Below are 12,664 nucleotides of genomic sequence, written 5' to 3'. Positions count from 1 at the left end.
GTTGCCTTGCTTCGTGTGCAAACAGTACAGGAGGAAACATATTGTTTACAACACTTTTCCAAGTCGGGCCACCAGAACGTGCGCTGCACAAGATCCAGGGTCTTATGGATCCCGAAATGACCAGTCATCGGGTGGTCATGACACAGTCCTAGGATGGACACACGAGCACTTTCTGGAACGAAAATTTGATCCCCTCTCCATAGCAGTCCATTTCTGGGTACCAGTATAGTTCCAGCAGGATGGGGAGCATTTACTGTGGCTTGTCTCAGAGCGGTAAGAAGGTCAGACTGTAATAGCAGAAAGTTACCTTGGGTTAAGATGGTGTCAGGTACAATGGTTTCTTTAGAACTGTCGTACATTCGAGAGAGAGCATCGGGTTTCGTATTCTTGGAACCCGGTCGGTACGTTATATGGAACGTAAATCTGGAAAAAAAAAGTGCCCACCTTGCTTGGCGAGGTCTCAGGCGTTTGGCCGTCCTCAAATACTCCAGGTTCTTATGATCCGTGTAGATGAGTATGGGATGTGCCGCCCCTTCCAATAGATACCTCCACTCCTCCAGGGCGGTCTTGATGGCAAGGAGCTCCCGATCCCCTACATCATAGTTCCTCTCCGCAGGAGAAAGCTTACGGGAGAAGAAAGCTACCGGATGAATCAGGTCCTTGAGACCTTGACGCTGGGAGATGACTGCTCCTACTGCGATTTCCGAGGCGTCAACTTCAAGGATGTAAGGCAGGGCGGGATCCGGGTGGCTGAGGATAGGAGCAGAAGTAAACAGCTCCTTCAGGGCTGTAAATGCGACTTGCGCCTCGGGAGACCAGTGGAAGCGGGTACCTTGTTTGGTGAGCAGGGTAATAGGGGCGATGATGGAAGAGAACCCCTTGATAAATTTCCTGTAGAAATTTGCGAATCCTATGAAACGCTGAATCCCCTTTTTATCCACCGGTGCGGGCCAATCCAGGATGGCGGAGACCTTCTGAGGGTCCATTTTGACCCCTTCAGAGGAGATTATTAACCCGAGGAATTGGATACTCTGCTGTTCAAATTCGCATTTCTCGGGTTTTGCGTAGAGCCTGCGTAGCCGGAGTCGGTGGAGTACCTTTTTAACGTGTTCTCGGTGCTGGGCCAGGGAGGAAGAGAAGACCAAGATATCGTCCAGGTAGACAATAACAAAGATGTCCAGATAGTCTCTGAAGATGTCGTTGACGAAGTGCTGGAAGGTGGCCGGGGCATTGCAGAGCCCGAAAGGCATCACCAAATATTCATAATGCCCGAATCGGGTGCGGAATGCTGTCTTCAATTCATCCCCCTCCCTAATACGGACCAAATTGTAGGCTCCCCGTAGGTCCAGTTTGGTGAATACAGAGGCGGTTCTTAGTCTCTGGAAAAGTTCAGGAATCAAGGGTAGGGGGTACCGGTTTTTGACCGTAATTTTATTTAACTCACGGTAGTCCACACATGGCCGAAGTGAATGGTCTTTTTTCTCCACAAAAAAGATCCCAGCTCCTGCCGGAGAAGTAGAGGGTTGGATGAATCCCTTCTCTAGATTCTCCGTCACATAGTCTTTAAGGGTACCCAATTCTCGTTCCGATAAAGGAAAGATACGTCCGAAAGGGATCTCGGCCCCCGGAAGCAATTCAATTGGACAATCATAGCGGCGGTGGGGGGGTAAGGTCTCAGCCCCCTGTTTACTGAAGACATCCAAGTATTCGTGATAAGATACTGGGACAGAGGAACGTATCTCCTTATCAGCGTCCATACAGAGTAGGGTGCTAGGAGCACTATGGCGTACTGGCAGGCAATGATTCTGGCAGTAAGGGGACCGGAACTTGACGTCTCCAGAAGTCCAATTAATCTGCGGGTTGTGCGCCTGCAACCAGGGTAACCCCAGAATAACGGGAAACAAGGGAGAAGAGATGGCATCCAGGCATAACAACTCCTTGTGCCCTTCGAGAGTGGCCACAGGCAATGGAGGGGTTTCTTGGGTAACTGGCCCAGACTTGATGTGGGACCCATCTGCTAGGAAGATGGAGAGTCCCTGCGACTTGGGTCGAAGTGGGATGCGTTGATGGACAGCAAAGGTAAGGTCAATGAAGCAGCTGCATGCCCCGGAATCAATAATAGCGGTGACCAGGATCGGGCCTTCTGGGAGCTGAAATGAGATAGAGAGAGCCAGGTGAGTGGTATTGTTGACAGAGACTGGATAACTTGAGGGGGATATAGAAAGACGCTTACGCATCTTTGCTGGGCATGAGCGTACAAAGTGTCCGGCCTCTCCGCAGTACAGGCACAGGTTGTTCTGACATCGTCGTGAGCGTTCTTCTGTTGATAAGGAAGGACGCATAAGCCCAAGTCGCATCGGCTCCGACGTATCCGATTCAGAAATAAGCGGAGCAGTGTTGCTGGAACGGGCACCAGAGGAGAAGGTGTGGACGGGATTAGGAACCTGTGGCAACATCCAGACTGGGCGGGTCTGCTGCGTGGCCCTCTCTGCTCTACGCTCACGGAGCCGGCGGTCTATCTGTATGGCCAGGGTAATTAATGCCTCCAAGGTCTTGGGTATACCCACTCGGGCCAGTTCATCCTTCAAGTTTTCTGAAAGACCCAGGCGGAACTGATGTCGCAAGGCTGCGTCGTTCCAGTGAGTGTCCGTACTCCAATGCCTGAAGTCAGTGACATAATCCTCTACGGCTCTACGGCCCTGTTGAAGTGAAGTGAGCGCGGTTTCTGCAGTAGCAGTGCACTGCGGGTCTTCGTATAACTGCGCCATTGCGTTAAAGAAAGCCGTCATGGAGTCCAGCTGGTCATTGCGCTCTTCAAGCAGGCGGTGAGCCCAGGACTGAGGTTCACCTTGAAGCAGGGATATGATGAACCCCACTTTGGTTGCTTCCAAGGAGAAGGTTCGGGGTTGCAGGGAGAAGTACAGCTCGCAGGCATTGCGGAAGGCTCTAAACTTGCTCCGATCCCCAGAAAACCTTTCCGGCGTAGGGACCCTTGGCTCAGGAGGCAGCATCACCACGGTCGGACCGGAGGGAGCCATGGAAGCAGCAGAAACTGTAGGGTCCGTGGAGGGGGTCAGGGACTGAACACGCCCCTCCAGCTGGGTATAGCCCTCTTGCAGGGACTTAACGGCTTGGGTAAGGGCAGCAAGGTGCTGGCAGATGTCATCCATAGGAGAGGCTCCTCTAGCAGGCTCAGTCATGGCTGTGTTGTACTGTCACGGGGTAACGTGGCAGAGCCTGACGTAAGAGGAGTGGCTTACCGGGTAACTGGCGTGGCACAGGTTCACCAGAGGCGCGGAGTCTAAGTGTAAGCCGGTCTTCACCAGGGCCCCAGAAGGTGGGGATGGATTTGGCTGCTTGCTAACACCAGGTCGCGGCCCCCCGGATTCCCTGGGAGAGCCAGGAACAGATCCAGGACCAATAGCCGGTAGCAGGTAAACAGATCAGGACGAGACAGGAGGATAGTCAGGACAAGCCAAGGTCAGGGCGGGCAGCAGGTAATCAGAATCCAAAGACAAGCCGGGTCAGGTAAACAGGAACAGCAGATATAACAGGCACAGGATACAGGAGAGCTGAAGACAACACAGCAAAGTGCAGTGCTGCTGGGCTGTTTAAATAAGGCAGCCTGTTTGCCAATTACAGCAATTAGTCTGCTCTAGGTTAACCCTTTAGGAGACTCATGACAGCACATCAGTGTGCTCAGGAAGCATTCCTAACAGCGCCTGCGCAGGGTATTGAGTCTCTGACACCTATACAGCAAATGTGGATTGTGACGGCGGACGTCACGTCGCTGTACACCATTATTCCACACGAGTTGGGTTTGGATGCTGTGAGAGAGATTCCGGTGTCCCCATGCCACAGATCAATTTCATTATGGAATTATTGGGGTTTGCAACTAAATCAAACTACTTTTGGTTTAATAACCAGTTTTACAGGCAGGATAGAGGTGTAGCGATGGGGGCAAAATATGCCCCAAGTTTAGCTAATCTGTTTATGGCCAGGTGGGAGGAGGACGTCATCTATGGCCACAGACGTTAATGCTTTTATTAATAATTCCTAAGTTATAAGAATAATAATCCTTAAGATATAAGATTTGTGATAAAAAATGTGTTCAACATCAGTGGTCCCAGAATCCACTGATGATAGGAGAGAGGGTTGGGACTATACCGGAATATTTTGTCAGAAGTTTGTAGGTAAGCAACAGAGAAGCAAATAAAAAGTTGACAAAATGTATTCAAGGAAAGATAAAAGTCGACATGTAGAAAATAGGGACAAAATGACAATACAACATATTTCATATATACGGTGGTAGTAGTCAGACGGGTGATAACATAGTTCGATGCATTTCGCGGGATTGCTCCAGCTTCATCAGGAACTTTATCGTTTGATATTCACCCCTTTTGTAGAACCAAGACTACATTAAGACCTTGAAAATATATTAGTGAAAAAGTAGAGTATATCAGTACATATTCTAATAATGGGGGGAAAAAAACCCCCATATTTTTAACATTTGTATTGGTATATACAAAATCATGAAAAAACATGAAAAAGCATCCAGCTTACCACACTTGAGAATGTTGTGCCTAATACATAGTAAAATTGGACCACAGATTGCGTCTCCCAAACTGCCTCATGGCTCCAAACCAAACCATCCCTGGTAGGGCCCCTGGGGGTCCTCCAAGGAGGTGGTTATATGGTGTAGATTGGGCCAGTCTTCTGTAGGTGCCACCCCGTCAGACAATAGGTGGAGCCAACGGTCTGTAAACAAAGATAGTATGCATTGTGTGACATAAAAGATGTCATACAAACGTGTATAGCATAGATAAACATCATATGCTGCACAGGGGCTATATAAAGCCTAATAAGTTAGAACAGACATATACCACCGAACTCTGGAGACTGGGATCAGACCTGGGACTCATAAAGGAAGCTGAACCACAAGTTTAAATCCATGTATAAAGTCAACGGTTATGGGGGCACTATCAGAGAGCCGAAGCTCCACCGTGTTGCCCACAGACATGCACTAATGGTAATGCACGAACTACAGGAAAGCAAAGCCCACAAGTTTTCACTCTTCAAAGAATCCAGAGTTCGGAGGTGGTCTAAAATACAAAATAATGCGTAAAGAAACCCCGAGTGATGGGGGCTTGAGTGTCCTACCTTGAGACCAAGAAAGCCACGGGTCGGGAGAAACGCCATGACACGTCCTCCCGCGCCCACGGCTTAAGACTGGTCCCACCGGGAGTGACGCATGTCCGTTAGCGTCACTTCCGGCGCGGGCGCCATTTTGTCGGATGTCCACCACTAGAGGTCGAAGGACCTCCGTGGCATACAGCCGTACCGGCCTATCAACCAGAGGGGGCCGGTACAAATACCGCCCCCTGCTTGGCGCCCGAATCTATGCCTAAAAGGGAGCCAAAAGCCAGGAGGGGCACAGTCCGGATCCATAACATTTATATTGAAATCCATACATTGTTCAAAACAGCAAATTGGTATTGTGACAATGTTTAATGATACAGTGACAGAGACAAAACCAAAAAATTATTGAAACATCATAAATTAAAACAAAAGAGAAACCTAGCAGAGACATGCATGTCCTACTGCTGGTTACTATATGAACGCCAAACAGGCAACTCTTCATCTCAGAAAGGGCAAAGTTAGGGATGATGTACAACATAAAACACAAAAAAAAAAAAGGGGAGAATAAGGGAATGGGGGATGGAAATGCATAATGAATATGATGAAAAATGGGGAAACTGAATAGGATAGAAGGGGAAGAGGGCAGATGGTGAAAAGGTAACTAGGGATAGGAAGGGGAAAGGAGAGGAAATGGGAGGACAGGGGATGAGGACTCTTTGTCAAGACTTAGGTTACTTTCCATTTTAATCCTTAAGATATAAGTATTGGTGTTTTGATATGTGAACTCCATCTGAATTGTGTTGTTACTGTATTTTTATACTATAATAATTTTAATAATAATTTTTATATAATATACATGTTCAATTATTGGCCGTATACACCTAAATGGATGCTAGTGAGTATGTCTTCATCCAATATCTTTACTCACTGGATCTATATATTTACTTGTATCTTTTAAAGTTGCATATTTCCTTCCCTTTATATCATTGTGTTGAGTGTTTAGTAGGTTAATACTCCCTCTGCTGGCCATGATTGTTATTACAATCTGCTATGGTCATTTAACTATGTACCTACTAACATTTACAGTGCCTTGCAAAAGTATTCGGCCCCTTGAACTTTGCGACCTTTTGCCACATTTCAGGCTTCAAACATAAAGATATAAAACTGTAATTTTTTTGTGAAGAATCAACAAGAAGTGGGACACAATCATGAAGTGGAACGAAATTTATTGGATATTTCAAACTTTTTTAACAAATAAAAAACTGAAAAATTGGGCGTGCAAAATTATTCAGCCCCCTTAAGTTAGCGCCACCTTTTGCTGTGATTACAGCTGTAAGTCGCTTGGGGTATGTCTCTATCAGTTTTGCACATCAAGAGACTGAAATTTTTGCCCATTCCTCCTCGAGCTCAGTGAGGTTGGATGGAGAGCGTTTGTGAACAGCAGTTTTCAGTTTTTTTCCACAGATTCTCGATTGGATTCAGGTCTGGACTTTGACTTGGCCATTCTAACACCTGGATATGTTTATTTGTGAACCATTCCATTGTAGATTTTGCTTTATGTTTTGGATCATTGTCTTGTTGGAAGACAAATCTCCGTCCCAGTCTCAGGTCTTTTGCAGACTCCATCAGGTTTTCTTCCAGAATGGTCCTGTATTTGGCTCCATCCATCTTCCCTGCAATTTTAACCATCTTCCCTGTCCCTGCTGAAGAAAAGCAGGCCCAAACCATGATGCTGCCACCACCATGTTTGACAGTGGGGATGGTGTGTTCAGGGTGATGAGCTGTGTTGCTTTTACGCCAAACATAACGTTTTGCATTGTTACCAAAAAGTTTGATTTTGGTTTCATCTGACTAGAGCACCTTCTTCCACATGTTTGGTGTCTCCCAGGTGGCTTGTGGCAAACTTTAAATGACACTTTTTATGGATATCTTTAAGAAATGGCTTTCTTCTTGCCACTCTTCCATAATGGCCAGATTTGTGCAGTATACGACTGATTGTTGTCCTATGGACAGAGTCTCCCACCTCAGCTGTAGATCTCTGCAATTCATCCAGAGTGATCATGGGCCTCTTGGCTGCATCTCTGATCAGTCTTCTCCTTGTATGAGCTGAAAGTTTAGAGGGACGGCCAGGTCTTCGTAGATTTGCAGTGGTCTGATACTCCTTCCATTTCAATATTATCGCTTGCACAGTGCTCCTTGGGATGTTTAAAGCTTGGGAAATCTTTTTGTATCCAAATCCGGCTTTAAACGTCTCCACAACAGTATCTCGGACCTGCCTGGTGTGTTCCTTGTTCTTCATGATGCTCTCTGCGCTTTAAAAACGGACCTCTGAGACTATCACAGTGCAGGTGCATTTATACGGAGACTTGATTACACACGGGTGGATTCTATTTATCATCATTAGTCATTTAGGTCAACATTGGATCATTCAGAGATCCTCACTGAACTTCTGGAGAGAGTTTGCTGCACTGAAAGTAAAGGGGCTGAATAATTTTGCACGCCCAATTTTTCAGTTTTTTATTTGTTAACAAAGTTTGAAATATCCAATAAATTTTCGTTCCACTTCATGATTGTGTCCCACTTGTTGTTGATTCTTCACAAAAATTACAGTTTGATATCTTTATGTTTGAAGCCTGAAATGTGTCAAAAGGTCACAAAGTTCAAGGGGGCCGAATACTTTTGTAAGGCACTGTATGTGTTATTACACTAGATCCTGGTATTATGCACCAGAGATCATTACTTATTTCCCCTACAATTATATCTTCGTGATATGAGCTCAGTTCTTATATCGTGTATGAGCGGTTTATGTAAATTTTAACTTGAGGGCAGCTGATCTAGTATTTAAGATGGCGGCCACTGTCCTTCCGGCACAATTCAGATTGAGGCTGGTCTTGATTGGTTGTTTGTCTATATAGGGTGAGGTCAGCACGCAGCCCTCATCCCCATTAGAAGTCTTTGCAGATGAGCGCGTAGGGCGTGCTGACGTCACCGCGCTGCCCTGAGGATGGGCTACACGAGAGCCGGCCGGCTTCTTTGTTTCGCAAGTTTTTATCTTATCATGTGAGTGTTGCTTTTAGTTATATTTTAATAAATGGTGTACGGTATCACAATATCAGGCCCTTTTTTCTTCGTATGGTGCATTGGAGTTCCATCTTGTGAACTATACCAGTACTAGTTTATCCACTTCTGGCTATAACCTGGGGGTTCGCTGAAGCAAGGATTTCTATAGAGTGGCGTTGTGAGGAACCATTCATAGAGGCTCTTTATATACCAGATTCTGGTAAGGAGACCTGCATGTCACTTGTGAGGGAGCACTGTGGTGATAATAATTACTGGATTCATCTTCATCCACATCACCCACTTCTTATTTCTGGATCTTCAATTTTGGGACTTTATTTAGATTAATTTATCTATGGACTAATTCATTTGTTTATTCGCAGTATTTATGTGTTTGTGATTCATAGTGGTCATGAGTAGTACACATACATATATTTTATATTTTGTTTCACTGGTCACCTGGCGCATATTTATCATTTTAGGTTTATTCACAATATTCATATGTTTGTGATTTTTAGTGGTCACTAGTAGTGCATGTATCTATATTTATTATATTTTTTTTGCTGTTCACTTGGTACTTGGTGTATATATATTTGTTTAGGTGAATTCACATATTCACTTTAATTTATTGAGATTGGTGTATTGCACAATACCCATTATTGGTTCTCGTTAGCGCAGCTTATTTTTGTTTACAAATCAACTCCATAGCTTACCACTTGGATTTTAGGAGCATCATGAAGGGTGCTTTGAACTTCTCTCTGCCTAGAACTAAGCAGGGTCCAGGTATACAGCACAGCAGGAGGGGATCCTAGTAGCAGTATAATTGGAACATTGACTAGATTTAAGGTCTCCGGGGTGCTGAACCTTCAGCCTGAACTGTGGGATCATTCATCACATTGCGGTTCTGCAAGCTACACAGTACCTCTGCTTTAAAGTGGAACTACACTTGAGCGCCACAAACTGAAAATGCAATTAATTCATTTTTAATAAGCAAACCTCCCATCCATCCATGTCTCCATGCTTTATTTTGCTAAGAGATCACTTTGAAAAGCACCCCCTAGCATTTCTGGCCAAGGCCATTTTGAGTAAGGACAAATGATTCACGTAGCATTTACTTCCCGGAATCCATCTGCCCTTAGCACAGGTATGCAACCCCCCCCCCCCCCCCCCCGAAGACTCCTGGGATGTATGACATCATTTGCCTAGGCAAGAAAACCAGGAAGTAACTGAAGATATGTAAAAAAAAAATTAAAACAAGCAAATGTGGTATATCTTCCTATTTTCTATTTCTTATTTATGTATTTACTAATGGCAGCAGCATAAGGATTCAACATAATTGATGTTGAGAAAGTGAAGTTCCGCTTTAACTATTCCTATACTTGCCCCTCATAACATGCTTGTCTCTCTGCTCCATTGTGACCATGACCTTCAGTTATGGTTCTTCCAGTTGCTCCTGTACTGCAACCTACATGCTGGTAATCAGGTTGCAGAAAAAGCCTTTGTGTGTTGATATCTTCACCAAAACTTTCTTTTTGCTGCAATACTCACCCTCAATCCATTGCTGTTCCCAAAGGAACTTCTTTTTTTCCACTAAAAGTGCTCAGCTTTTTAGAATAAATGATGGCCACCATCAATCAACCCAACTCCTCTGAGCCTATACTGTCATGAACCCGCCTCCAGCCTGTGACTGGACAGTGAAGAACAAGCCAGCAAAGCTATAGGCCCATCTCCCTGCCACTCTGCTCTCTCCCTCCATGATTGGTTGGCCCCTTGTACTGCTTATCCTTTCCCTAGTCTGAGCTTTGCTGTAGAGGGACTGTAAGAGACTGATACCAATTCAGGTGCTTACACGGCTTGCATTTAAAAAAAAAAAAAAAAAAACATTTGTATCTTGTATATCTGGCTTGTTTTAACATTTTTATGTTGAACTTTTTTTTAACCTTTTAGGTCTCACATGTATATATATAATCGCATTCCACTTCTGAGCCTTCAATAGAGATTACTGCGACTTAGCATCTCAGTAAACTCTGATGATCCTGCCTAAGTTCATACCAGTGGGCGTGTGTACCTACAGTCCATTCATAGAGAATACATTATGACCAAGTTGTATTTCATTCATTAGATTCTGAAGGTCATTGATAGTAATGATATTGCACTGCCTTCTGCAGCAGATGGATCCTCATTTATACATGTTATGTTCTGTTTTCTTTCTGCAGTCCTATCCAGGAATCAAATTATAAAGTATATTTGGGCATGTACAAGCTGTATGTGAACAGCTCTAATACAGTTGTTGCCAATGTAAGGAAAATCATCGTCAATAGTCGAAATACAAGCACTGGGAGCCCTGGGGACATCGCCCTGATACAGCTGGACACACCTGTCACCTATACTCAGTACATCATGCCGATCTGTCTGCCATTTTCCACCACCTTCCCCTGTGGTACGGAGTGCTGGGTGACCGGCTGGGGTACAAGAACTTATGGAGGTGAGTCCATGAAATGATAAACAAAACTGATTTCACTCATTTTCAATCCAAGTTAGCCAGACCTGTCACTTACACCCAACACATCGTGATAATTAATGATGGGTAGATGATCTACCTGGATAGGATTCACAAGGGGTTCAATGAGTCCTGTTTGAAATCTATGAAATCTGAACTTAGCATTGAATCCTATTTAAGTCTATGGGGGAGGGTACATCACAATACTAAATTCTAGGCATATTCAAGGCTAATAGGCAACCTATTGTCAAAAAGAGCATGGGGGGGGGGGGGGGTAGTCCTTCTACAAAAAAGATGCACGGTTTTTGTGCTTTATGAGAAACTGCACACTTTAGAGTGAAATCTCACAATGCACATGTGTAAAATAAGCCTAAAGGTGATCAGTCTATGTATAGCCTTACTAAGAATGACCTTTAATCATCTTCTTGTCTGTGTTTTATCACCAGGGAGTGTAGTGTCATATGGAATCCTCCAGAAGGTTATGGTTCCTCTAATAGACCGCGATACATGTCAAAAAATGTATACCAATGGGGGAAGTACCTTCACTATCCAGGATGATCAGATCTGTGCCGGCTACAAGGATGGGTATAAAGACTCCTGCCAGGTGAGTGACACCAAGAACATTCCAGCATGGCTCACCTTTAGAATCTCTTCAAAGGAAGTGGAAGCAATGTATGGCGTCAGTTAAAGTGATGCTAATGTCATTTTTTTTTTAACCATTTGAAGACCACGCCATTTCTTGGACTTTTTGTTTATACAGTTTGTTACAATTATTTTTTTTGCCAGGAAAATGTCTTGGAACCCCAAAACATTATATATATATTTGTTTAAAGCAGAGGCCCTAGAGCAGAGTTTCTCCATCTTTTCAACATAGAGGAACCCTTGAAATAGCTTTCTGGTTGCAGGGAACCCCTGCTAAAAATGACTTTATCTACAACTGAGTGTGTTCCCTGCATTTGTGTTCATTGGGAAGAAGGTCCCCCCTACAGATAGCTAAAAACGAATTGGGGTCACTGGGAACTTATTTGAGAGAAAAATATTGGTCATTGCTCAAGGAACCCCTAGCAACCATTCGAGGAACCCTAGGGTTCCATGGAACCCTGGTTGAGAAACCCTGCCCTAGAGAAGAAATTGGTGGGTTTTGCAATTTTTTTTATATCACACTGTATTTGTGTATTTGTGCAGCATTTTTTTGGAAAACATACACTTTTTTGAATTTTAATACAAGAAAACGCAATACATAACCCCATTTTACTCTAAAAAATGAAAGATGATTTTATGCCATGTAAATAAATACCAAACACGTTATGCTGTAAAATTGCGCATGTCCGTGAAACGGCAACAAACGACATAAACTTTACCATTCATAGGCAACAGTTTAACCACTTACTGCCAAATCACATATCTTTACATCATTTGGCTTCAAGTGGTTGTGCCGGAGTGATCCCTGGAACCTTATTTTAGAGCCGACAGTTGGCTCTCTTGTAATAACAACCAATGTGGCTAAACAGCGGCTCGATTGTTTTTTCAAGCAGTGGGAGGGGATATCCCCTCCTCCCGCCACCTGTCGGTGTGAGGATGGTGTCCTAGGCGAACGGCCTAGAGGACAACAGGTTGAGCTGGGCTGCAGAAAAGGGATCCAGTGTGCTGAGGACCAAGTGGAGTTTTTGGGGCAGACATTTCTAGGAAAACAGTGTCGTGAGTACTGTAAACTACCCAGGGGTCTGCCTAGGACAGGGGACCACTCTGGAAGGTCAGAGGGATCCAGGAGCCAGCTAGCCAGAAGAGGGGGCTTAGAAAGGGGGTTCCAGTGTCTAAGCCCTGAAGAGAAGTCAGTAAAGAGGGTGCCGTCGTGGGCCCTGTAGAGTTAGGAGTTACAGCAGTGATTACATGTAGCTACCTCTGCCAGGAGGGCTAAAAGGAGCAGTACAAAGGACTTTGTGTCACCGGGGAGTGTCAAAGTCAGTC

General features: G+C 44.7%; 1 protein-coding gene across 1 annotated transcript in view; it reads left to right on the top strand.

The window, feature by feature from the left end:
- LOC309558212 (tryptase gamma-like) overlaps nt 1-12,664 on the top strand; it is a gene marked incomplete at its 3' end in the record, with an annotated part of 126,125 nt that overhangs the window by 15,251 nt on the left and 98,210 nt on the right. The window contains 2 exon segments of the mRNA XM_082261234.1: nt 10,413-10,681; nt 11,143-11,300. Of these exon segments, the coding sequence (XP_082117360.1) occupies nt 10,413-10,681; nt 11,143-11,300 (427 nt within the window).

This window comes from Pelophylax lessonae (genome assembly GCF_965119305.1).
Source record: "Pelophylax lessonae genome assembly, chromosome: 6".
In the NCBI taxonomy this organism is placed as follows: domain Eukaryota; kingdom Metazoa; phylum Chordata; class Amphibia; order Anura; family Ranidae; genus Pelophylax; species Pelophylax lessonae.
This window is presented reverse-complemented; position numbering and strand designations above follow the sequence as displayed.